Source organism: Parasteatoda tepidariorum, chromosome 6 (genome assembly GCF_982258835.1).
Source record: "Parasteatoda tepidariorum strain Cologne lab strain chromosome 6, Ptep-v5.0, whole genome shotgun sequence".
Classification (NCBI taxonomy): Eukaryota; Metazoa; Arthropoda; class Arachnida; order Araneae; family Theridiidae; genus Parasteatoda; species Parasteatoda tepidariorum.
The window spans coordinates 51,584,875-51,606,964 of record NC_141760.1 but is presented as its reverse complement, the minus strand read 5'-3'; the positions used below and the strand labels follow the sequence as shown (position 1 = coordinate 51,606,964).

General features: G+C 30.2%; 2 protein-coding genes across 7 annotated transcripts in view; one reads left to right on the top strand and one right to left on the bottom strand.

The window, feature by feature from the left end:
• The first annotated feature begins 3,248 nt into the window (after positions 1–3,248).
• On the top strand, positions 3,249–18,031 carry RpL38 (ribosomal protein L38). Of its 3 annotated transcripts, none has more exons than XM_087165840.1 (5): positions 3,249–3,433; positions 3,590–3,630; positions 5,265–5,325; positions 9,416–9,538; positions 17,911–18,031. In XM_087165840.1, exons 2-5 carry the CDS (start codon positions 3,628–3,630, stop codon positions 17,934–17,936), a joined length of 213 nt encoding a protein of 70 aa, XP_087021966.1. In that variant the 5' UTR covers positions 3,249–3,433; positions 3,590–3,627; the 3' UTR covers positions 17,937–18,031. The 3 variants fall into 3 exon arrangements, with proteins under 3 accessions (XP_087021966.1, XP_087021967.1, XP_087021968.1); XM_087165841.1 differs by having other exon boundaries at positions 3,408–3,478; XM_087165842.1 differs by having other exon boundaries at positions 3,408–3,520.
• A 49-nt stretch (positions 18,032–18,080) lies between these two features.
• Positions 18,081–22,090, bottom strand: part of LOC107446919 (lachesin) — a 52,698-nt gene continuing 48,688 nt past the window's right edge. For all 4 annotated transcript variants that reach the window (XM_016061700.4, XM_016061718.4, XM_071178682.2 and 1 more), the window contains one exon: positions 18,081–18,388. In XM_016061700.4, coding sequence (XP_015917186.1) covers positions 18,288–18,388 — 101 coding nt within the window. In that variant the 3' untranslated portion in view covers positions 18,081–18,287. The remainder of the gene's footprint in view (positions 18,389–22,090) is intronic.

Sequence of the window (22,090 nt, the reverse complement as noted above, 5' to 3'; positions counted from 1 at the left end):
AAATATAATATTTTTCGGTAATAAATTATTTTGCAGAATCTTATGATCTAATATATTACTTTTTTGCGATTTTTGGATTCAACGAAATCTTGTATTATGCTGTCGAATTCCAAACTACGCAAAATGTCGTATTCAATAGACATAAGTGCGAGCGATGCCAAACGATCTTGATTCATTGTTGAACGCAAATAATTTTTTATCAATTTTAATCTGGAGAAAGATCTTTCTCCTTCTGCATTTGATCCAAGAATCGACAAATATATTCTTAATGCAATGTGAACGTTAGGAAAAGTTTTCACAAGTTTATCTTTAATTTGAGCCTTCAACATTTCTTGTGCAGATTTATGTTCATATAAATTTGAAAATAGTAAAAATTCATCTACAAAGTTTTTCTCTAAATCGGATGAGTAAATTTTCACCAAATTTTGCGCTTTTAGTTTAATCTCAGATTCTGACAAATTTTTGTGTAATTTCCTTGTAATTCGGGTTCGATAAAACATCGATTAATGACACTTTTTGGTCGATCCAGAAAACTGGGAAATTCAGACATCCGGGATAGCAATGCTCCCGAGCATCCCAGATAATTGGTTCTCTACTGTATAAATATTTCTTGTAATTAATCTCACTATCAATTTCACTGTTTTCTTTGCTGGTTTGTTGTTGTATTGTTGACGTGAAGTGTTTACATAGTTATCGATCGAACTAATCATAATGGTATTATCGATATCAACTGCAATATCGGCAGTATGTCGGTATTGCAGATAAAGTTCAATAAACAAATTTGTAAATTAAAATCCATATTAATAAAAATGTAAAAAAAAATATGCAAGAAAATTTTAGCATATATTTTGAAAAGAGGGGAGGAGTGGGGGAAGGAGGGGAGGGCCCAAAAACGGCTATGCCTAGGGCCTACGAAAGGTATAATCCGGCTCTGTGCCTAGGGCCTACGAAAGGTATAATCCGGCTCTGTATGTACTAATCTTAGTTATAACTCACCGATTTTTTTAAAGAAAAAATTTCAAAACTTCACTGAAAAATGAGTTTCTCTTTAAACTAGGGTGCACTTTTTCTCTATATATTTTGCAAATATTACAAGGTAGTTAAAATGTGGGGGATTTAATTATAGACATGTCAACTTTCATCTACCAAAAGGTACCTCAAGATAGAACCGAGTTAACATGTTTTATATACTACTGATTTGTTATTTAACATTTGTAGTGGTAGTTACGCCACAAAAATAAAAGTTAATAAAAACATGGCAATAATTATACTAAACATATTATGGCTAAGAATACACAAAAATTAGGATCAAAAAGATGTTCAAGTTTTATTTAAAGTTGTGCAAGATTATTATAGATTTTATTGTAAGTTCTGCAAGAAACTAATTATTTAATTGACTTATTATATGAAATAATAAATTAGTGAGAGAAAAAATTATTTCTGAAATATATTCATAGAATATCTAGGTAAATGATTATCAAAAATAATAGAATATCTGGTTTAAAATTATCTTTGAAATCGGAAATCTAATATAATCCCAGCGTTAAACGTCAGGGCTAAAGAGAATAGAAGGGCTGGTTCACTCCTTTGAAGTATCTCTTGCCGCGCCGATCCTCCGACGTCACTCTAGTGACGTCACTTTGGCGCAAAGCTCGCACTTTTACTTCAAGAACGGAGCGTTTGGTCTAACTAGCTCTAACTAATATTGGATCATTTCTTTTTGCGAGATATTCTGAGACATTTGTTATTTTCTATAATGACTTTCCACAGTTTTTGCGGTGAATTTACAAGAATTTAAAACTATTATCGAAATGCCAGTTTGCGCGATTGCAACTTGCAAAAATTCTGATATAAAAACAAAAGGAAAAAGTATAATTTTTCGCGTGTTCCCTAAAGTAAATGAACAACTATGTAAAGAATGGATTCCGAAATGACACAGTTAATATAAAACCGCAATACGTTTATTCTGTCGTAAAGAACTTTTATAAAAATTCATTATCTAAATAGAAACCGCCTCGCTACTTCATAAAGAAAGGCAGGTGAAAAGAATTAAAAAATAGATAAAGTCAAAGAAAATTAAAATGTAAGTAAAAAGTATAAATGAAATATATAGTATATAGTTGAAATTCTCCTAATTTCATAACATATTTTTTAATGTAGTTATTCTAAATATTTATGATTTTTTTAAAAAATTATATTCTCTTCAATTTAAATATCTATATATTATATCATCGTAAATTTAAATGTCTATAAACAATTGTAAAATTTCTGATGTCATTATGAACCTAAATTATTATTTTGTTTCAGTAATTAGCGTTTAAGGTTGATGTTTCCTAATGATTAAGTATGAACAAATTGCTATTAACGACATATTTTAAAATCAGGGATTCTAAATTTAACTTAACTTATCTTTATAAAAGAATATGTAGATAAAAAAAGTGTCGATATATGCCTCCATTTTTCTTAATAGTTAAAGTTAAAACTGAACTTTTTAAAATAAAGTATTTATCGTGTCATTTTCACCATCTAGCAAAACATTTTTATAAGTTTAAAATGGTACTTTTTTAATATAATAACCAGGAAAGTTTTTTTTGAACTATGTTTATGAACGGAAATAATGTGTTAATTTCGTAAAGTTTGAAGGCTAATAACCAGAAAAAGTCTAACTTATTTTTACAAGAGAAAGATGCAAAGTTATCATATCTTTGCTTGCGATCTCCGAGATCTGTAGACACAGTGACGTCATGAGGGAAATCGTAGCTTCAGCTCTAAGAGCGGAGTGAACTAGCCCTTGTATTCTCTTTAGCCCTGGTTAAACGATCCTATTCGAGAGGCTTTCAGTGCTCGACTTCGCGCGCAGGTCGTCGGGCTGCCGAAGCAGGGGTGCCATCCCCTCTGCAGAGGATCAAAATTGTGATGGCATGTCTTCGGATCATCCTCCGGGATGTTTCCCAGACCGTCGCCAATAGCCCATTGTGCAGCTCTAGTGCGACGTAAATTAATAACAACAACAACATCGAGAGGCTTTCACCAGAGCAAATTGTTAGGTAATCCGTTCAAAAGCACGAGGTTACAGGTTTTCCCTAGTAAGGCTACTATTCCCTAGGAGTAGAAACGTGACGTCTAAATGACGTCATTTTTTTATTCCTAGCTTGTTCGATGGTTGCGAGTTATCAACTTCAGGCGTATTCGAGTGTTGCGATCGTCAATACAACTGAAAGGAGGAGGAGGGGGGAGGGTCAAAGGCTCTCTCCCCAGATGGCGTATACAAGCGTTGCAATCGCCAATCTTACTCGCAAATCCGAGTAAAACTATAAATAGAAGTTAAAGTATTTGTTTTGTATTGTTCAGCATCGAAAGTAACTGTTAACCATCTCCCGTAATATTGATTTCTCTATCCTCTTTTCTTGTTAAACATCGACAGAAACAAAGCGTAAGTTGTTAATTTGATGATATCAAATCTTTAAACATCTGCTGGGTGAATCATACTTATTTCATTTCATATCACTAATTAATCACTGTATGATTTTTAGATTTGTATTATGTTTTTATTCTCAGCCATAAGTCTAATATTTGTTTTCACTTTCAGCTCGGATAAAACCACAAAGTATCTCTTACTCTTTCAAAATGGTAAGTAACACCTTTTTTTTTCAATTAATTGAAGATACAGAAATGAAAATAGCACAATAATGTAGTATAGTACAATTTAATTACGGGGCAACAATAATTCGATCCAGAAGTGGAACATGCACTAAACATTCTAAGCGTGTTATAAATACTTATCTTATTGTGTTAAAATACTTATTTTAAATAAACGAGAATATTAAGGAAGAAGTAGTTTTACTATATTTCGATCGTAGAATCTTAAATTTATCAGTTTTTTTAACAATGTCTTAATGTGTTAAGCAACCGTTTTTTTAAGAGCAATGTTATTCAAACTCCTTGTTGCCTTGTCTTGATAAATCAAAATTTAATCAGATTTTTTTTCAACGCATACGATAAATATTGAAAACAATGTTAACCAATTCTATTGATTTCACTTCTTTTCTTATTCATTTTCTATATTGTTTCTTACATCATGTAATGATATTTAAAATTAAATTGCTATCAATTTTATTATTGTTTAACAGAGTTGTGAAATAGATTTTTAAATTGAATTTCTATCATACCTACAAATTGTGCATTTTATGCTTTGCTATCAAGGGTAGTAAGTTCTGACATTTATTAGGATTAATTCTTGAAATAAATTCAGCTCTTTGATAATTTCATATCTGTATCCAATTCTGGTAGTGGTAGTTTTCACTTATTAAGTGTTATTTAGGCATTATGTGCTTGTTTTCTTACTTGAATCTACAAAACCTTTCAATATATTAGTCTTGAGTTCAGATTTACAATTGAGAAACATTTCGGTATCGTGATTGGCCGCGCCATCTACAATCGTCAAGGTGCCAAATTCGTTTTTAAACCTTAAAAGTTTTTTAAAAAGAAAAATCAGGTTTGTCCGGTGATACGCCAGAGGGGTACTTCTTAGAGGGTTGCTCTCGGAAGTTGGCGAGACTTGGTGGTTTTTTTGCCGAATTCACAACATGGAAATCTCCCCATATTTGTTCAAATGTAACATAAGCATTGTAAAGGGCAGCACAGTATAAAATTTTTGTAATTTTTTTTCATACTTAAACTATACTATTCAAGTAAATTATTTTTATGAGAAAAATGTAAATTATTCAAATTTCATGCTAGAAATATAGTAAATTTGTTTACCAATGTTGTATGTTACTCTAGAGATTTCTTATCGTGATCTGGGGCATCGGCCTGTGAGAAACTTTAAAAAAAAACCACAAAAAGGACATACTTGAAAGGTTTAACTCGTAACCACAACAGGGCAAGTATTTGGCTCCTTGGCGATAGTAGTTGGCACTACAAGTCACAATAAGTGTCCGAGTGTCCCAGTTAAATCTTATTTCATATTCCTTCTTATGCAAGCCATAATTGAAGAAAATGTATAGAATTTTATTTAGTGTCACTTAATGTTCCTGAATTAGCTTGTAAAGATTATCTTAATTAAGTTTTATTTTAACTTGAAAAATTGATAAGATTTAGAATATTTTTTGCATGATATAAAATAATTTGAAATGGTTATTTAAATGTTCTTTTACTGTTTTCTTTATACTTCTCTTTAATGAGAAAAAAATATTAAAGATTTAATATTTCAGAATCAACACGTCAGAATTTTCTTTATTTTAACAAGTTTTGTTTTATTTCAGCCTCGCCAGATAATGGAAATCAAGGAATTTCTTCTAACAGCAAGAAGGAAAGATGCTAAATGTAATTTTTTTTCAGTAATTTTATGATTTATTCAATAGATTTAAAACTTTAATTAAATTATTTTAAAGAAATAGCATTTTTAACTTAGATTTCCAGGATATTCTGATAACTGCATTAAATATTAATAGTAATTTAAGCCCTTGAATTGATTGTAAAAAAATTTACTCATGGAAATAATCATTTATATTTTTATATTAGTTCATTAAGTAAACTTATGATACAATAATATAATTTAAATTATGGGCAAAAACTTGTAATTTTACTAAATCTGAAAAATATGCCTAAATTGAAACTTGTAACAATTAGAAGAATTAAGATAAATATTTAGATTGATACATAGTAACTCATAATTATTACTTGTAATAGAAGCTGAATTAAGTGTCTTAAAGAATTAATATTACCATTAGAAAAACCAAGATCAATAATTCTATTATTTTTTCGTGATTGATAATGTTAATCATATTTATGGCAGTATATGATGCAAGTATTGTGCACAATTTAGTATTTAAAAAATAAAATGTCAAAAATGAAACTTGCCCTTGGTTTTTGACAAATTTCTAAAGGTCAACTGGTTTTTGATGTATTGTGTCCTAAGCCCCATCCTGATCAATATGGAGAAAATATTACAAGTAATTGATTATTTTATAGTTATGTGTTATTATAATCAGGGGTCTGTTTAGAAGACAGACCCTTCACAAAATATCTTCATAAAAACGGACCCTTCACATAATATATTATCTTTTAATCGGACCCTTCACAACTTTGTTTATCTTCATTATTGTTTTGTTAATCAAATAAACCCTTCCCGGGAGGGAAAAAGTAAGACTGTAAACGAACTAAGTTTTGTCTTCGGCAGATGCTTCTTCCTTTATTCGTCCGGAATGAATATTCTGCGTTCAGCTGTACAGGCTAAAAACCAAATACTTGTATGTTGCATCTCTAATTTAGTAGCAGCTATTGCTGTTCTTTTTTTTTGAAAATATAATTTTTTTAATTATAATTTTACAGTGTTGACTGTTGCAATTTCTATTTACAATTTAAAAACTCTTTGAAAAAGTTTTTCGCAATAACTGGACCCTATTAGTATGAATGAACAAAAGCAGGAACCTGGTTGAAAGAATTTGACCTAACATTTATTTATATTCTCAAATTACGAGTCATTTTGTCTGGACAGACCCCTGATAAAGGTATGTATGTTATGACAAGGACTGGGCTTCTATGCATTATGAAATATCGATTTAATGCATATATCAGCAAACCGATATAAAGACTTTCGTTTTAGGCGATGCATTAAAAATCTGATTTAAGCTGTTGTCATTTAAGGCAACACTCGCGGTTTAACCATTTAACATATGCAATTCCTTGCCTATGCTAATGCGGTCACCGCACTGACAGGGACGATTTTGATTTTGTCTAACTGCGGAGCTGTTGATAACGTCTAGCTATGAAGACTATTAGTTTTGTTATGTTAAACAACGATAGGTGAATTGAATCAGAGCTCCCGGTTTCGTGTGAGGATCAGTGGTGAAATAGAACGCTATGAATAGTTTCTTTTTGAGTTTTTTTTGTCTTAGAAAGTTTACTTGAAGATTATTTTCAGCTGGACTTATATTATTTTGTGATCGCTGTGCACTTTATTTTGTAGGGATATAACGTTTAATAATATTTATTATTAGAATATTAATTTAGTTTAATAATATTTAATGTACATTATATTCAGTAAGACTTTTGTTACTTAGCGATCATTTCATTGTGCATTATTTAGTCGCTTTTTCTTCGTCTTTTTCTTTTTTTTTTGGTCTGTCTGGATTTAACGATTCTTGTCAATTATTTTTAGTAGACCTACTGTCGCTTGGCGATCGTTGGGCAATCGCTGTTATCTTAAATTTTCGTTCTAAATCAATCTATTAATGAAAAGAAAATATAAATAAAAAAAAGATTCTTCATTGTTTTTTTTTTTAATTATTCATTTTAATGGGGGTATCAATTTACAATCATACAATTTAATAGGGGTATTTTGTTTTTAACTTAGTTATACAAAGTTAGTTTTTTTTTAAAATTTATTCAATGCACCCGAGTATAGTAATTAGATTATTTTTAAACAAATAAATCTTCAGTCGTTTTTAATTATAAAAAAAATTTGGCTAATAGTTAAAACAAATATTTTTTTTTAATTGAATAAAAAGTTCAGCAATGTTTTGACCCTTTTTAATAATTTAACAATAATACTTAAAAGTTTTTGTTTTTTTTTTAAAATTTTCTTAAAATTAAAAATGTTTTAGACAGTATCATTTTTTAACAAATAAATCCTCAGTCGATTTTATTTTCAAAAAAGTTTTTTAATAGTAAATAAATTAAACAAGGTCTAACAATGTTTCAAAAGGAATTTTTTTTTTCAACAAATAATTTGAAAAATGTTTTACTAAAGTGAACATTTCTTCAGTTTGTTTTTTTCCTTTTAATTTTTAATGCATGCATGTAAAATATTTTGTTAGTTTTATTATTACTTATATACCAATAAATCTTAAGTCAATTTTAATTTTAAAAAAAAGTAACTTTAATTATAATTACCAATTTATTTTAAAAAAAAATAAGCTTGGGTTTGTTTTTACTTAATGCATTTTGTTTTGTAATAGATATATACTTTTTTATTTATGTTTGATAATTTGAAAGACTTCTGAAGGATTATTTTTGAACATATGCTAAATTGCAATGTCTAACTGATGATGCATCATGATATAAAATTTCTTACATCGCCCAGTCCTAGTTACAACATATATCAGTTTTCTAAAAGTGAACATAGTCTATTTCTTCATCAAGATATATAACAGTGAAGTGGAAATTAACTAGTTAATGCTCATTGTCTTCATTTATGAACGGTTCTTTTTTACTAGAGATCATAAATAATAGCATAATAGCACTATTATCTTCTGGATCAGTGGTTACCAACTGGTGGCCGACGAGCCACATCCGGCCTGTGAAGCCTTTATTTAAGTACGTTTCTCCATTAAAAAAAACTTAATTTCTTTGTTCCTGTATAATTTAACACACCAATGGTAAAAAAAAAATTTTTTTTCTTAGGTAAAAATCTACATATATTTGTAATTTACTACTTTTGTTTTGTACAAATTGATAAAAATCTGACAGTAATATTTAGTGCTCCTTCAAACATAAAAGAATCCTATATAAAATTTTGATAAAGTTGTTGCCCGCCATTTGACTGGTTTTTAATTGAGGCCCCTGCTTCATGTAAGTTGGAAACCCCTGTTCTAGATAATATAATATTTCATATGTTATTTAAAAGATGAACATTTTCATTTCTTTCACTACTTCTATCTTATTTAAAAAAATCTTAGTGAATGAGATTAAAAATTAGCTTAAAAAGTTTCATAAAGGTAATACTGTTAAAGTAATGTTTGTATAAAAAAGTGTAAAAAAACATTTAACACTAAATGATTCATTGCTGCCATTTAAACATCTAGGCATTTTTGCTTACTATGTTTATTGTTTTATATATTACCGTTAAAGTGTATAATTTAGTTATTTCATAGTATAACTAGGTATTTCATGAAATAACTCGATTGGTCAGTTAAAGTACATATTCAAGAAAAAAATTTCACACAACTTATTACTAATGCCGGTAAAGTGAAAAATAAACTATTTCAAAGTTATTTTATAAATTAATTGATTATGAAAAGTTAAAACTCTTGAAAAATACATTTTATCCCTATTGTGAATGATTAATTGATTGATAATAATGAAAAGCAGAATATATTATTTATTATTGCTTATATTAATAACTATGTCTGAGAGCAGTGGGGTCTACGCACACACGGCTTTGCAAAGCAGCTGTAAGTCTTTTGCCTTATTTCATATTTTAACAATCAAGTAATCATTATTTTAAATAATACCTAGTAAGTTGTAGAATTCAATATCTAGTCATTTCCTGAAATAACTATTTAATCTAGGAAATACGGATTTCACACTTTAATGGTAACATATGGTATCATTTATTTTGGTGTTTTATCTGTGGATAAGACAAAAGTTTGTCTTGTTTGAAGTGAAGATTAAAGTAATATTTTTTTTCCAGCTGTAAAAATTAAGAAAAACAGGGATAATGTAAAATTTAAAGTGCGATGTAGCAGATTTCTGTATACATTTGTGATCCAAGACAGGGAAAAGGCTGAAAAACTGAAGCAGTCATTGCCACCTGGTAAGTTCAAGAAAACTCTATTGAGCTTAATTTTTTTAAACAAATTAATATAAGTGATAAATTTATTTTGATGTTCAATAGATTTTTTAAAAAAAAATAACTTACATGATATGGTTTTATAATATTTTCTGTGGAAAGATTTTGTTTTTCAGTATTTTATGAAAGTTTTCAGTATTTAAATTTGTTTTTATTACCTTTTGTTTATCATTCTAAAATTTTTTAATATACTTGCTTGTAAAAGCTGTATATGATAATAGAGTTTACTTAGTGTTTTCAATTTAATAAGCAGCTTCGCACAAAATTATACGCTAAAGAAATGAGTTTTTCTATATGTTGGTATTGTAAATGCATGCGTGGATTATAAAAAGTGAAGTATTAAAAAACTCATTTTGATATCATCATACCTAGAAGAATATGCTTAAAAACCTGCTTTCTTAGTGGTTACAACACATGTCAACTGCCTGGAGTTTATCCTGTAACAGAAAGTTTTTGTTTAGTTTTGTAGCGAAAGACTTATTTTTATTCTAACATTTAACAGAACATTAAGAAAAAACTAAATGCTCTTATTATAATTATGCTGTTAACCTCCTCATCTAGGTCTCCTTCACCTTAGTGGTGATGTTGAGAATGCTTCAAGGAGGAAATGAACCAGGAATATTAAGATTACATAAAATTAATTTTTTTATGATCTTAATTTCCTGAACATAATTTTAACATATAATGTGATCCTTTTGTGCAATTTGATATAGTTATAGTTAATCTTGAGTATAGTAATAATAATCATCATTGATAAAGAAATAAAAGAATGTTCATCTCCCAAGTCTTGTAATTTTGACCCAATAACCCAATCCAAAAAACAAGGGAACTCCTGGATCAAGTATTGGGAAAATTAGCCTTCCTGGAGGACTTTTTGCTAGAACTAACTTGCATTTGTTGGTGATGGCCGGGTGCGGAATTCGTAGCTATCAGCAATTGCTGGAATTCAAACCCAGTTCACCTCATTGGAAGCCACCGCAGCTCTTAGAAAAGTGATTGTTGATATCAGCATTGCATCAGCATGTTGAGAAATGTAATAAGGGACTAAGTTGTATAAGCAGCTTAGAAAGCATTTATTTTAAATGTGTTGCAAGAATTTTAAAATTCTTGCAGCACACTAATGAATTATCGTTTGACTAAAGAATTCTTTTTTCTTTAGTGAGACTATAATTGCTGGTGGTTGCATTCATATGTTTAATTTAGTACATTAGTAATTGATAAATAATTTCTTAAAGCAATTGAACACTGAATTTGAAATCAGTTAATTATTGAATGCTCGTAAGATTCTGTACTCGTTCTTTATTTGTAGGTGAGGGATTTACGGATTAAAATATATATATACCTGCCAACTTTTAATCCCTTCCATTATGATTTTTCCCAGTGGTATTAAAATGAAATGAAAATTTCAATTTTAAGCAAAAAAATATGTTTTATTTGAAAAAGCTTAAACTGACAACCATAATTTTAACACATATTAATATGTATGTTTAATTTTTTTAAGAATAGTGGTGATCAAAATCATTTATGAATTAAGTTTATGAAAGGAAAATTAGTATATATTTACTACCACTTTAAATATAAAAATAAAATTTTACGCCAAATGCGTAAAAGTTGGCAGGTATGTATATATGACGTTATCATTATCACATTTGTGAAGTTTTGTTCTACTTATTTTGAGTTAAGTTGCTGATAAGACTTCTATTTTTGATTATTTTTGTGAGTGAGTTAAATATTTGTACCTAACTCTTAGGGTGCACGAAAGTATTAAAAAATATTTAGCTCATGTTAATATTTTTAAGTTTAGTGATAAGGTGAACTTCTAAGTTCATTAAATTCATTTGAACTTATTTTATTTGTAAATTTCTGTATATTCAGTTGGCACAAGAACTCATTGATTTAGCATTTCTTTTAGCTTAATCATCTTTATTGTGCATAAACTAATTCTAGTTTGTCGCCTTTGTTTTGAATTTTTATCTGAATGAAGTGAATCAAACTTGAACATGGGTATTCTGAAAAGTTTAAGTTAAAGTAAGAATTCTAATTCTGAAAATTCGAAAAGATTTGCTGATAAAACTTCTGTTTAATTTTAGATTTTGTTAGTGAGTGAGATAAATATTTGTACCTCACACTTAGAGCACATTAAAAAAATATTTAGCTCATGTTAATATTTTTTAGCCTAGTGATTAGGTGAACTTTTTATAAATTTATTATATTCAGTTGAACTTATTATTTTATTTGTAATAAATCTCTTTGTATATTAAGTTAGCACATAAACTCGTTTCTTTTGGCTTAGTCATCTTCGTTGTGCACATACTAATGCTAGCTTGTCGCCTTTGTTCTGGACTTTTATCTTTACGAAGTGAATCAAACTTGAACATGGATATTTTGAGAATTTTAAGTTAATAAGAACCTAATTATCTTTTTAACAATAATTTTTTATTCCTTTACTTTTAATGTCAGATTGAATGCTTTATTGTTTGGCAGGGCTCTCTGGAAAAGGCACTTATAGTTTTAAAAAGACACTCACTTAACACTGTAAAAATGTTTTAATGTGTAATATTATGAAAAATACTGTATTTTTTCTACTCAATAATTTTCAAATTACCCTCTTTGCTATTTTATGTGTTTATTTCAATAAGTAATTATTTCTCAACAAAGTAGGGAAAATTTGTTGTTAATAAATGCACAGATATTGCCTTTTATGCAGTCTCTGTGCATGTTTTCAAGAAAAGTAAACTAACAAAAAGAAAAACAATTGATAAAAAACTTAAAAGCATTTATTTATAATTTAATCTAAAAATTAAGAGAAGATAAATATTTGAAGGCTCATTTCTTTTAGAAAAGAAATGAAATTTAATTAAAAAATAGTTTTAAAATCACTTAAGCAGTTTACTAATATCCCCCACCCCCGATTAAAGATATTTATTAAAACTTACTCAGTTCAGAGTAATCCTAACAAAGTAAATATTTGAATAGTATTTAGAATTAAACCTATAAACAGATAATTTAACCAGTTGGTAATTATTTAAACAGTGAATTAATTTGTTTCAAAATGGAATATGAAAAAAAAGGTACTGTTTTTAAGGGATAGTGGTTTATTTTTACAAAAAAAGTGCATTTATTGAGATCAAAGTGCAAAAAAAGTGCCCAGGGAGAGCAATGGCTGTGGTCTGTTTATAATAAGAGCTCTTCTTACCATTTGCTTAGAGCAGTGTCGGTGAATTTCGTTACGAGTCATAACTATTTTATGTTGGGATGTTGAATTAATATTTAAGACAGGCTTTGTTTCAGGCCAGATTTTTCTTTTATTTTTTCTGCATTCTTTTGTGCATTGATTACATTCTTTGGATATTATTTCAGACTTATAAAGAAAACCTCCTTATCTTGGCACTCTGTCACCTAAATGGTGATGATGTGAATGCTTAAGGGAGGGACATGAACCAAAGCTATGCCTTCGGTGCCAGAACTTGTGTTTTGATTCCATCCTTAAAGTTTTGAACACATTTTTTTAAAAAAATTATCAATTATGTCTTTCCTTTTTTGTGTGCATTCATTTCATTCATTTGTGCTCTGATTACGTTCTTTGGATATTATTTCAGCCTTATTAAGAAAACCTCCTTATCTTGGCACTCTGTCACCCTAATGGTGATGATGTGAATGCTTAAGGGAGGGACATGAACCAAAGCTATGCCTTCGGTGCCAGAACTTGTGTTTTGATTCCATCCTTAAAGTTTTGAACACATTTTTTTAAAAAAATTATCAATTATGTCTTTCCTTTTTTGTGTGCATTCATTTCATTCATTTGTGCTCTGATTACGTTCTTTGGATATTATTTCAGCCTTATTAAGAAAACCTCCTTATCTTGGCACTCTGTCACCCTAATGGTGATGATGTGAATGCTTAAGGGAGGGACATGAACCAAAGCTATGCCTTCGGTGCCAGAACTTGTGTTTTGATTCCATCCTTAAAGTTTTGAACACATTTTTTTAAAAAAATTATCAATTATGTCTTTCCTTTTTTGTGTGCATTCATTTCATTCATTTGTGCTCTGATTACGTTCTTTGGATATTATTTCAGCCTTATTAAGAAAACCTCCTTATCTTGGCACTCTGTCACCCTAATGGTGATGATGTGAATGCTTAAGGGAGGGACATGAACCAAAGCTATGCCTTCGGTGCCAGAACTTGTGTTTTGATTCCATCCTTAAAGTTTTGAACACATTTTTTTAAAAAAATTATCAATTATGTCTTTCCTTTTTTGTGTGCATTCATTTCATTCATTTGTGCTCTGATTACGTTCTTTGGATATTATTTCAGCCTTATTAAGAAAACCTCCTTATCTTGGCACTCTGTCACCCTAATGGTGATGATGTGAATGCTTAAGGGAGGGACATGAACCAAAGCTATGCCTTCGGTGCCAGAACTTGTGTTTTGATTCCATCCTTAAAGTTTTGAACACATTTTTTAAAAAAAATTATCAATTATGTCTTTCCTTTTTTGTGTGCATTCATTTCATTCATTTGTGCTCTGATTACGTTCTTTGGATATTATTTCAGCCTTATTAAGAAAACCTCCTTATCTTGGCACTCTGTCACCCTAATGGTGATGATGTGAATGCTTAAGGGAGGGACATGAACCAAAGCTATGCCTTCGGTGCCAGAACTTGTGTTTTGATTCCATCCTTAAAGTTTTGAACACATTTTTTAAAAAAAATTATCAATTATGTCTTTCCTTTTTTGTGTGCATTCATTTCATTCATTTGTGCTCTGATTACGTTCTTTGGATATTATTTCAGCCTTATTAAGAAAACCTCCTTATCTTGGCACTCTGTCACCCTAATGGTGATGATGTGAATGCTTAAGGGAGGGACATGAACCAAAGCTATGCCTTCGGTGCCAGAACTTGTGTTTTGATTCCATCCTTAAAGTTTTGAACACATTTTTTAAAAAAAATTATCAATTATGTCTTTCCTTTTTTGTGTGCATTCATTTCATTCATTTGTGCTCTGATTACGTTCTTTGGATATTATTTCAGCCTTATTAAGAAAACCTCCTTATCTTGGCACTCTGTCACCCTAATGGTGATGATGTGAATGCTTAAGGGAGGGACATGAACCAAAGCTATGCCTTCGGTGCCAGAACTTGTGTTTTGATTCCATCCTTAAAGTTTTGAACACATTTTTTAAAAAAAATTATCAATTATGTCTTTCCTTTTTTGTGTGCATTCATTTCATTCATTTGTGCTCTGATTACGTTCTTTGGATATTATTTCAGCCTTATTAAGAAAACCTCCTTATCTTGGCACTCTGTCACCCTAATGGTGATGATGTGAATGCTTAAGGGAGGGACATGAACCAAAGCTATGCCTTCGGTGCCAGAACTTGTGTTTTGATTCCATCCTTAAAGTTTTGAACACATTTTTTAAAAAAAATTATCAATTATGTCTTTCCTTTTTTGTGTGCATTCATTTCATTCATTTGTGCTCTGATTACGTTCTTTGGATATTATTTCAGCCTTATTAAGAAAACCTCCTTATCTTGGCACTCTGTCACCCTAATGGTGATGATGTGAATGCTTAAGGGAGGGACATGAACCAAAGCTATGCCTTCGGTGCCAGAACTTGTGTTTTGATTCCATCCTTAAAGTTTTGAACACATTTTTTAAAAAAAATTATCAATTATGTCTTTCCTTTTTTGTGTGCATTCATTTCATTCATTTGTGCTCTGATTACGTTCTTTGGATATTATTTCAGCCTTATTAAGAAAACCTCCTTATCTTGGCACTCTGTCACCCTAATGGTGATGATGTGAATGCTTAAGGGAGGGACATGAACCAAAGCTATGCCTTCGGTGCCAGAACTTGTGTTTTGATTCCATCCTTAAAGTTTTGAACACATTTTTTAAAAAAAATTATCAATTATGTCTTTCCTTTTTTGTGTGCATTCATTTCATTCATTTGTGCTCTGATTACGTTCTTTGGATATTATTTCAGCCTTATTAAGAAAACCTCCTTATCTTGGCACTCTGTCACCCTAATGGTGATGATGTGAATGCTTAAGGGAGGGACATGAACCAAAGCTATGCCTTCGGTGCCAGAACTTGTGTTTTGATTCCATCCTTAAAGTTTTGAACACATTTTTTAAAAAAAATTATCAATTATGTCTTTCCTTTTTTGTGTGCATTCATTTCATTCATTTGTGCTCTGATTACGTTCTTTGGATATTATTTCAGCCTTATTAAGAAAACCTCCTTATCTTGGCACTCTGTCACCCTAATGGTGATGATGTGAATGCTTAAGGGAGGGACATGAACCAAAGCTATGCCTTCGGTGCCAGAACTTGTGTTTTGATTCCATCCTTAAAGTTTTGAACAAATATTCTTGGTTTTAGTTTGCATGCGTACCAATCAGTTGGTCAACTTGTTATAGATATATATATATAATATCTTTATTTTGCAACATATATATATAAAGAAATTATTTTGAAATTTTTAGGGCTAAATTTACTTTTATAAATTTATGAAAGTATGTACATTCTGTTATTATGAATTTTTCATTTTTCCTTTTGTTGTTGTGGTTTAAAAAAGCCTCAGACTTTCTAAATTTCTGGGATCGGCATTTCTGGAATACAATAAATTTCTTTACCAGGGATAGTAATCTGTTGTTGGGATGTAATCTGTTTGGTTGCTTTTGGTTTCAACAATTTATAGTTCATGTAGAAGTTGGTAACTCGAGTATTAGGGAATGAACTTATGCCTGCTAATTATTCAAGCAGCTGTATACAATTTAATTTCTTTAACATGATTTTTATATTCTTCTACATCAGGTCAGGAAATTTCAGTTCTAACGGCACTAATCAGCATAGTTAGAGAATATCGATGCATGTGCACCCTCTGTGCGTGTTTACATTAGCGGAGAATCTCCAGTTTTGTGGGTCCTTTTTTAATGTTAATTGTAATATTATATAAAAGGATCTGCGTGAAGGTTGGCAATGGGGGGAAAGATAATAAGCAGACGACATAATCATGAATTATGCACGTTAGAAAAATGTCAATGTTAAGTTGTATGCAAGTTGCTCTCAAGGGGGAAAGATGCAACTGCCACTTTAGCCCAAAGATTAGATATATCATCATTAGTGGACAAGCTACAATCAGCTAGTCTTTCTTACAACTCAACTAGATGCGACTATCGCTTTACAACAAAAATAAACATTTGTGGTGACAGGAAATCTTTTGATGTAATTTCATTTGCAGTGAAATTACTAATATTACTTTGTATGATAATTACTTTATATGAATGAAATTCTTAAATTTCTAATTCTATTAATCTTTCTCTTATGTTCTTAATGTGCATGCATATATATAAATATATGTATTGTCTAGAATAAATAAAAATATTAGGTAGTTTTTGTTAGTTAGATATTTAATAAAATTTTTGATATTCATAAATAAAATGAGCTTGCCAGTACTTATGGATTGTGTGTGCAGATACTTAATGTTTTATCTTACTATGCGAGTCAGTTGCTCGCACTGTTTGCTCTAAAAAATGTAAGCAGTTGAAAAATTTCTGACAGTTAAAAACTTTTTGGTGGACCATAACAGATAGTAAAAACTAAAAAATTTAAAATAGCACAACGTTATTATCTGGGTCAACGTTATTATTAAATAATTACACACTTGTAAAATTATCTGTTTATAGGTTTAATTATGATTTCTACTGCAAATATTTACTTTTAGGATTATCCTCAATTCCTTAATTTTTAATGGTTTTAATTAAAAAAAAATTCTTAAAAATGCTACTTTAAATGCTTATTTTCTCCAAATTTGCAATTTAAATGAAATAAAAAAAAATCTTTTAAGTTGCTTATCAATTAATGATGAATTTTTATGGTGTTGAATGACTGCCCTTTTTTGTGATGCAGAGGTGTTATACACATGACAGATTTTTGTCTTTTTGCTAAATTTTTTGTTAATCTTGCTGAAACTCTTGCGCATTATTTTTGATGTGTCTGCTGCAAGCTGGGAAAAAGAGGTAGTTTGAAGCACAATATTTAAGACTGAACACTCGCCAGTCTTAAATATTTGGTCACCTATTGCGAGCTGGCAAGTAGATATTTTGCGCCTTGCTCTACTTCTTCTGTAGGTCTTGAACTTTTTAGTACAATTATTGTTTGTTTGATTCAGTATTAATATTAGTTAGGTCTTAACAAATTCAAAATTATTGGGTTGTTAATTTAAAAAATTTGGCTGAGTCATTTTCTATCAAAGTGTTTTTACCCAACATTTAAATTGTAACTGATGTAATTATGTTATATTGACATTTTATTCCCTTTTTCTTTTAGGTTTGCAGGTTAAGGAATTAAAGTGAATGTTGTGTATAAAATCTCTATAAATAAAAAAAATGTGGTAAAATGCTGTTATAAATTCTTTGATTTCATATTATCATTAAACTCATTCTATTTATTTGTTTCCTTTTTTTCCATCATTGTGTTTATCCATGAAAAATAGATAATTGAATGTAAACAAGTCATTTATTCAGATCTAAAACAAAATGAAACAATATAATTTCAATTAAATATTAGACATAAGTTTTATGATGGGGGACAGTGCCTAGGTTATAAAGGCTTAAATTGATCTGTAGTTCCATATGTACAATTTTAAAGCTGAGGCTTGAGAGTTCACTATTTCATATCACGTATATTAGTTCATTTATTTCAGTTCAAATGTAGTCTGCATGAAATTTAAGTATTTGAAGTAGTAGTGCAATAATGAGGACAGGTTCAACTGATGCACAGGGAATACTTGTAGAATTGGATGAATCTAAAAGCAGAAAAGAGAATGTTAGTTTTTATGTAAGTTACTGTAAATCACATTTAAGAAATGTCCTGAGTTGAGTTGCTCTTCCATGAATTATTTCTAAAAATTATTGAAAAATAAATTCAACTAGTGACAATCTGGGCAAGTATAATTGAAAAATGTATTGTGAATCCTTCAAAGTAGGGTAGTAATATTAAATTGACTAATAAGTTTTCGAATATTTATCAACTGTAGCCTATCCCAGATCACCATTAACATATACTTATGGAGAAATAAGAAATCATTATTTTATGTAATTTTAATGCCAAGTAATTAGTCTACTATTAAACATACTGTTGCATAAATTTTGGCATGTTGCAAGGTTACATATATCAAGTTAGCAAAAGAATAGAAATATTAATTTAGATAATTAAGAGATTACAAAAAGTTACAGAATCGAAAAAGTAGAGGTGTACTGCTAAAAATTTAAGAAGGGGAAGTAATATGGAAGGTAGAGATGTACCGAATAGTGATTTGGCGACCTAATAGCACCATTTGGAAAAAACAAAAAAAAAACACAGTAATGTTAAGTTTTTATTGAAAGATACTCATAACTTCGCTGTATTGTTAGTGTGGGGTAAAGAAGATAATTGGATATTAAGCTAAATTGGAAAAGTTTATAAGATATATTAAAAAAACTAAAGTTGAAAAAAATCCTCTTAATTCTTAAAACTAACCTTAAGTACTAAAAAAAATTATTTTTCTGATAAAGATTATGAAACATGAACACGTTGAATGCCTTGGGGGTGACCGGAACCGGGTTTATTCTTAGCGCCGAGGTCACCGGTGACGTGCGAAGCTAAGAATATTAGGAACACATAATTCGAGTACATTTTTAATGCTTTTAATTTTTTTATATTGTAATCAGTACTAAAATGGTTTGAAGAAGTTAATGCAATACATACTGAGAAAATCATTTTGGCCTGATAGGCAAGCCATGTAAAATTAGCATGGCGTTCAACGTGTTAACAATGTCTTTCAAAAACACTTAAAATGCAGTGATATAAAAACGTTTCCGGCTACCCTTAAGGAGGGGTTTTGTCCCCCATTCCTTGTGTTGGGTACGTTGATTATGTTGTTGTCAGAGGCAAAACAGTCTGAAATTGTGAACGGTGCACTTCTAGATGATGCTCTGAATCTGGCTTGTGTGTTAACCCTTCTGAGGTAAGTCTCGTGGCCTTCACCAGGAAAAGCCGTCTTAATCTAGGTGATGTGTATTACTTTGATTATAGGTTAGAACTCGCTGAGAAAGTATTGTTCTCGGGGGGTGGGTGGGCTGTAATACTGTGTCTGCAGGGTATGTTTTGGTCTTTTAGAAATTCTGTTGATAGAACCTGGTGCTTATGCCCCAAGATTTACTTAATGATGTACTCAGGGCCGGATTAACCTATAGGCACGTGCTTAGGGCCTACGAAATTCAGGGGTCTACGAAAAACTTGGGAGAAAAAAATTTGACAAAAATAATTTAGCTTTAAAAACAAGTGTATTTTGCACAAAATCATGAAGATACATTTAAAAATATAATATTTTTCGGTAATAAATTATTTTGCAGAATCTTATGATCTAATATATTACTTTTCACGCGATTTTTGGATTCAACGAAATCTTGTATTAGCTGTCGAATTCCAAGACTACGCAAAATGTCGTATTCAATAGACATAAGTGCGAGCGATGCTAAACGATCATTGTTGAACGCAAATAATTTTTTATCAATTTTAATCTGGAGAAAAATCTTTCTCCTTCTGTATTTGATCCAAGAATCGACAAATATATTCTTAATGCAATGTGAACGTTAGGAAAAGTATTCACAAGTTTATCTTTAACATTGTTATCGATCGAACTAATCATAATGGTATTATCGATATCTACTGCTATATCGGCAGTATGTCGGTATTGCAGATAAAGTTCGCTAAGCAAATTTGTATATTAAAATCCATATTAATTAAAATGTAAAAAAAAATATGCTAGAAAATTTTAGCATATATTTTGAAAAGGAGGAAGGAGGGGAGGGCCCACGAAAGGTATAATCCGGCTCTGGATGTACTCAATGATTATTAGTCCTATTGTCACATATGGCACAACACAACTACCCGGTGGTCTAGGATTAAGATGAGCTTCATCAGATCTAGACTGCAAAAAAAGGTCTGTGTAACCATGGCGGGCTGTCTTAGGGTTACTCCCACGACTGCTTTTGAGAGGTTTGGGCGTCTCTCTTGAAATCAGCGTGCTGAAGTTCAGACAAGTATAAAACGTCTTATGTACCTTGGTTTATGGAAGGATTATTCTAAGCACTTGTCATATATTCTTTTTATTGTCATTAAGATATGCTTTCCTACTATAGATGAATGGCTCAAATTTCCTCATTGGTTTAAGGGCAACTGTCTGGTATTGATGGATCAAGGCTTGATCTCAAACAGAGGGGATAAATTATTAAATATAAATAAAATTTAATTACATGCAGGTAACATTTACTATGTGTGAGTTGCTCAGTTCATAAAATTATGCTGGTGACAACTTATTTTTTTAAAACTAAACAATGAGTAGAAATTAGCATAATATGTACTCCCGAGATAAATTTTGCTTAAGTCGTGCAAATTGTACATGTTGTGTGTTTGTTTATAAAGGGGTCACTAATGTCTAGGATCATCATTTTAACTTTTGAATCCAGGGGTCGGCAACCTGTGGCTCGCGAGCCACAGGTGGCTCTTTTGATGTAAAGCTGCGGCTCTCCAGTTCCATACGAAAAAATTTATAAATTGTTACCAAAACACTTAAAAATAAGAAGAAATATTTTTAAGTACCTAATTTCTCAAGAGCTTTCTATTATAACCGGTAATTACAAACCGCTACGCTCAGGCTCGTCGTTAACGGGGGTTAGAGGGGTGTCTCATTCCGAGTATTCACCCAGAAAAGTATCAAGTCTGTTGTCTGTTTGAGCATGCCGTTACCAACACTATGAAAAGGCACCAAAAAAAGGATGGTGCCCGTGGCTCTCATCTTGTGAAACAGCAGACAAAACCCCGGAAATTTCTGTCAACTTGAAAAATCCAGGGTGTTTTAAAAGTATTTAGCTAGAAATGCCTTTTTCTCACGTTTTCTCTTACTCTTTCTAAGAATAAAGACAATATCTTTGTCCATGTCGTTAAGAAGGGTAAGGAAAGGGCTCAATGCACATACAGCTGTTATTTTCTCTATATGACTGTCCAGTTTCTTTTCACTCACCCCACCAGTTACTTCACTGAATTGTCCAGTACCAGTTTACAAGTACTTAGTTACTCAAAGCGTATTTTATAAATTAATATTATTATTGAATGTGTTGTGTGTTGTTACATATGGCTTTATAGGAAATATTAATCCATATACAATATTTATTGAATGTAAGTATAAATATTTTACGATTATTTACTATTTGCAGTCTTATTGTTTAAATATTAAGGTAAAATTAAATTGCATTAAATATGTTATTTTCAAAATAAATTAATTCCTCAATTATTGCTTCAAAATTTAGGTATAAGACTTTTTTTCAAAAAAGAAAAAAAAAATTATTGTTTTAAAAATATATATGGGTAAAAATTGATTTTTCTGAAGTAGATAAAAAAAATTTTAATCTCTTTTCTTTAGTAAAATGATTAAAAGAAAGAAAAAAGAGCAATTAAAATTTTTTTA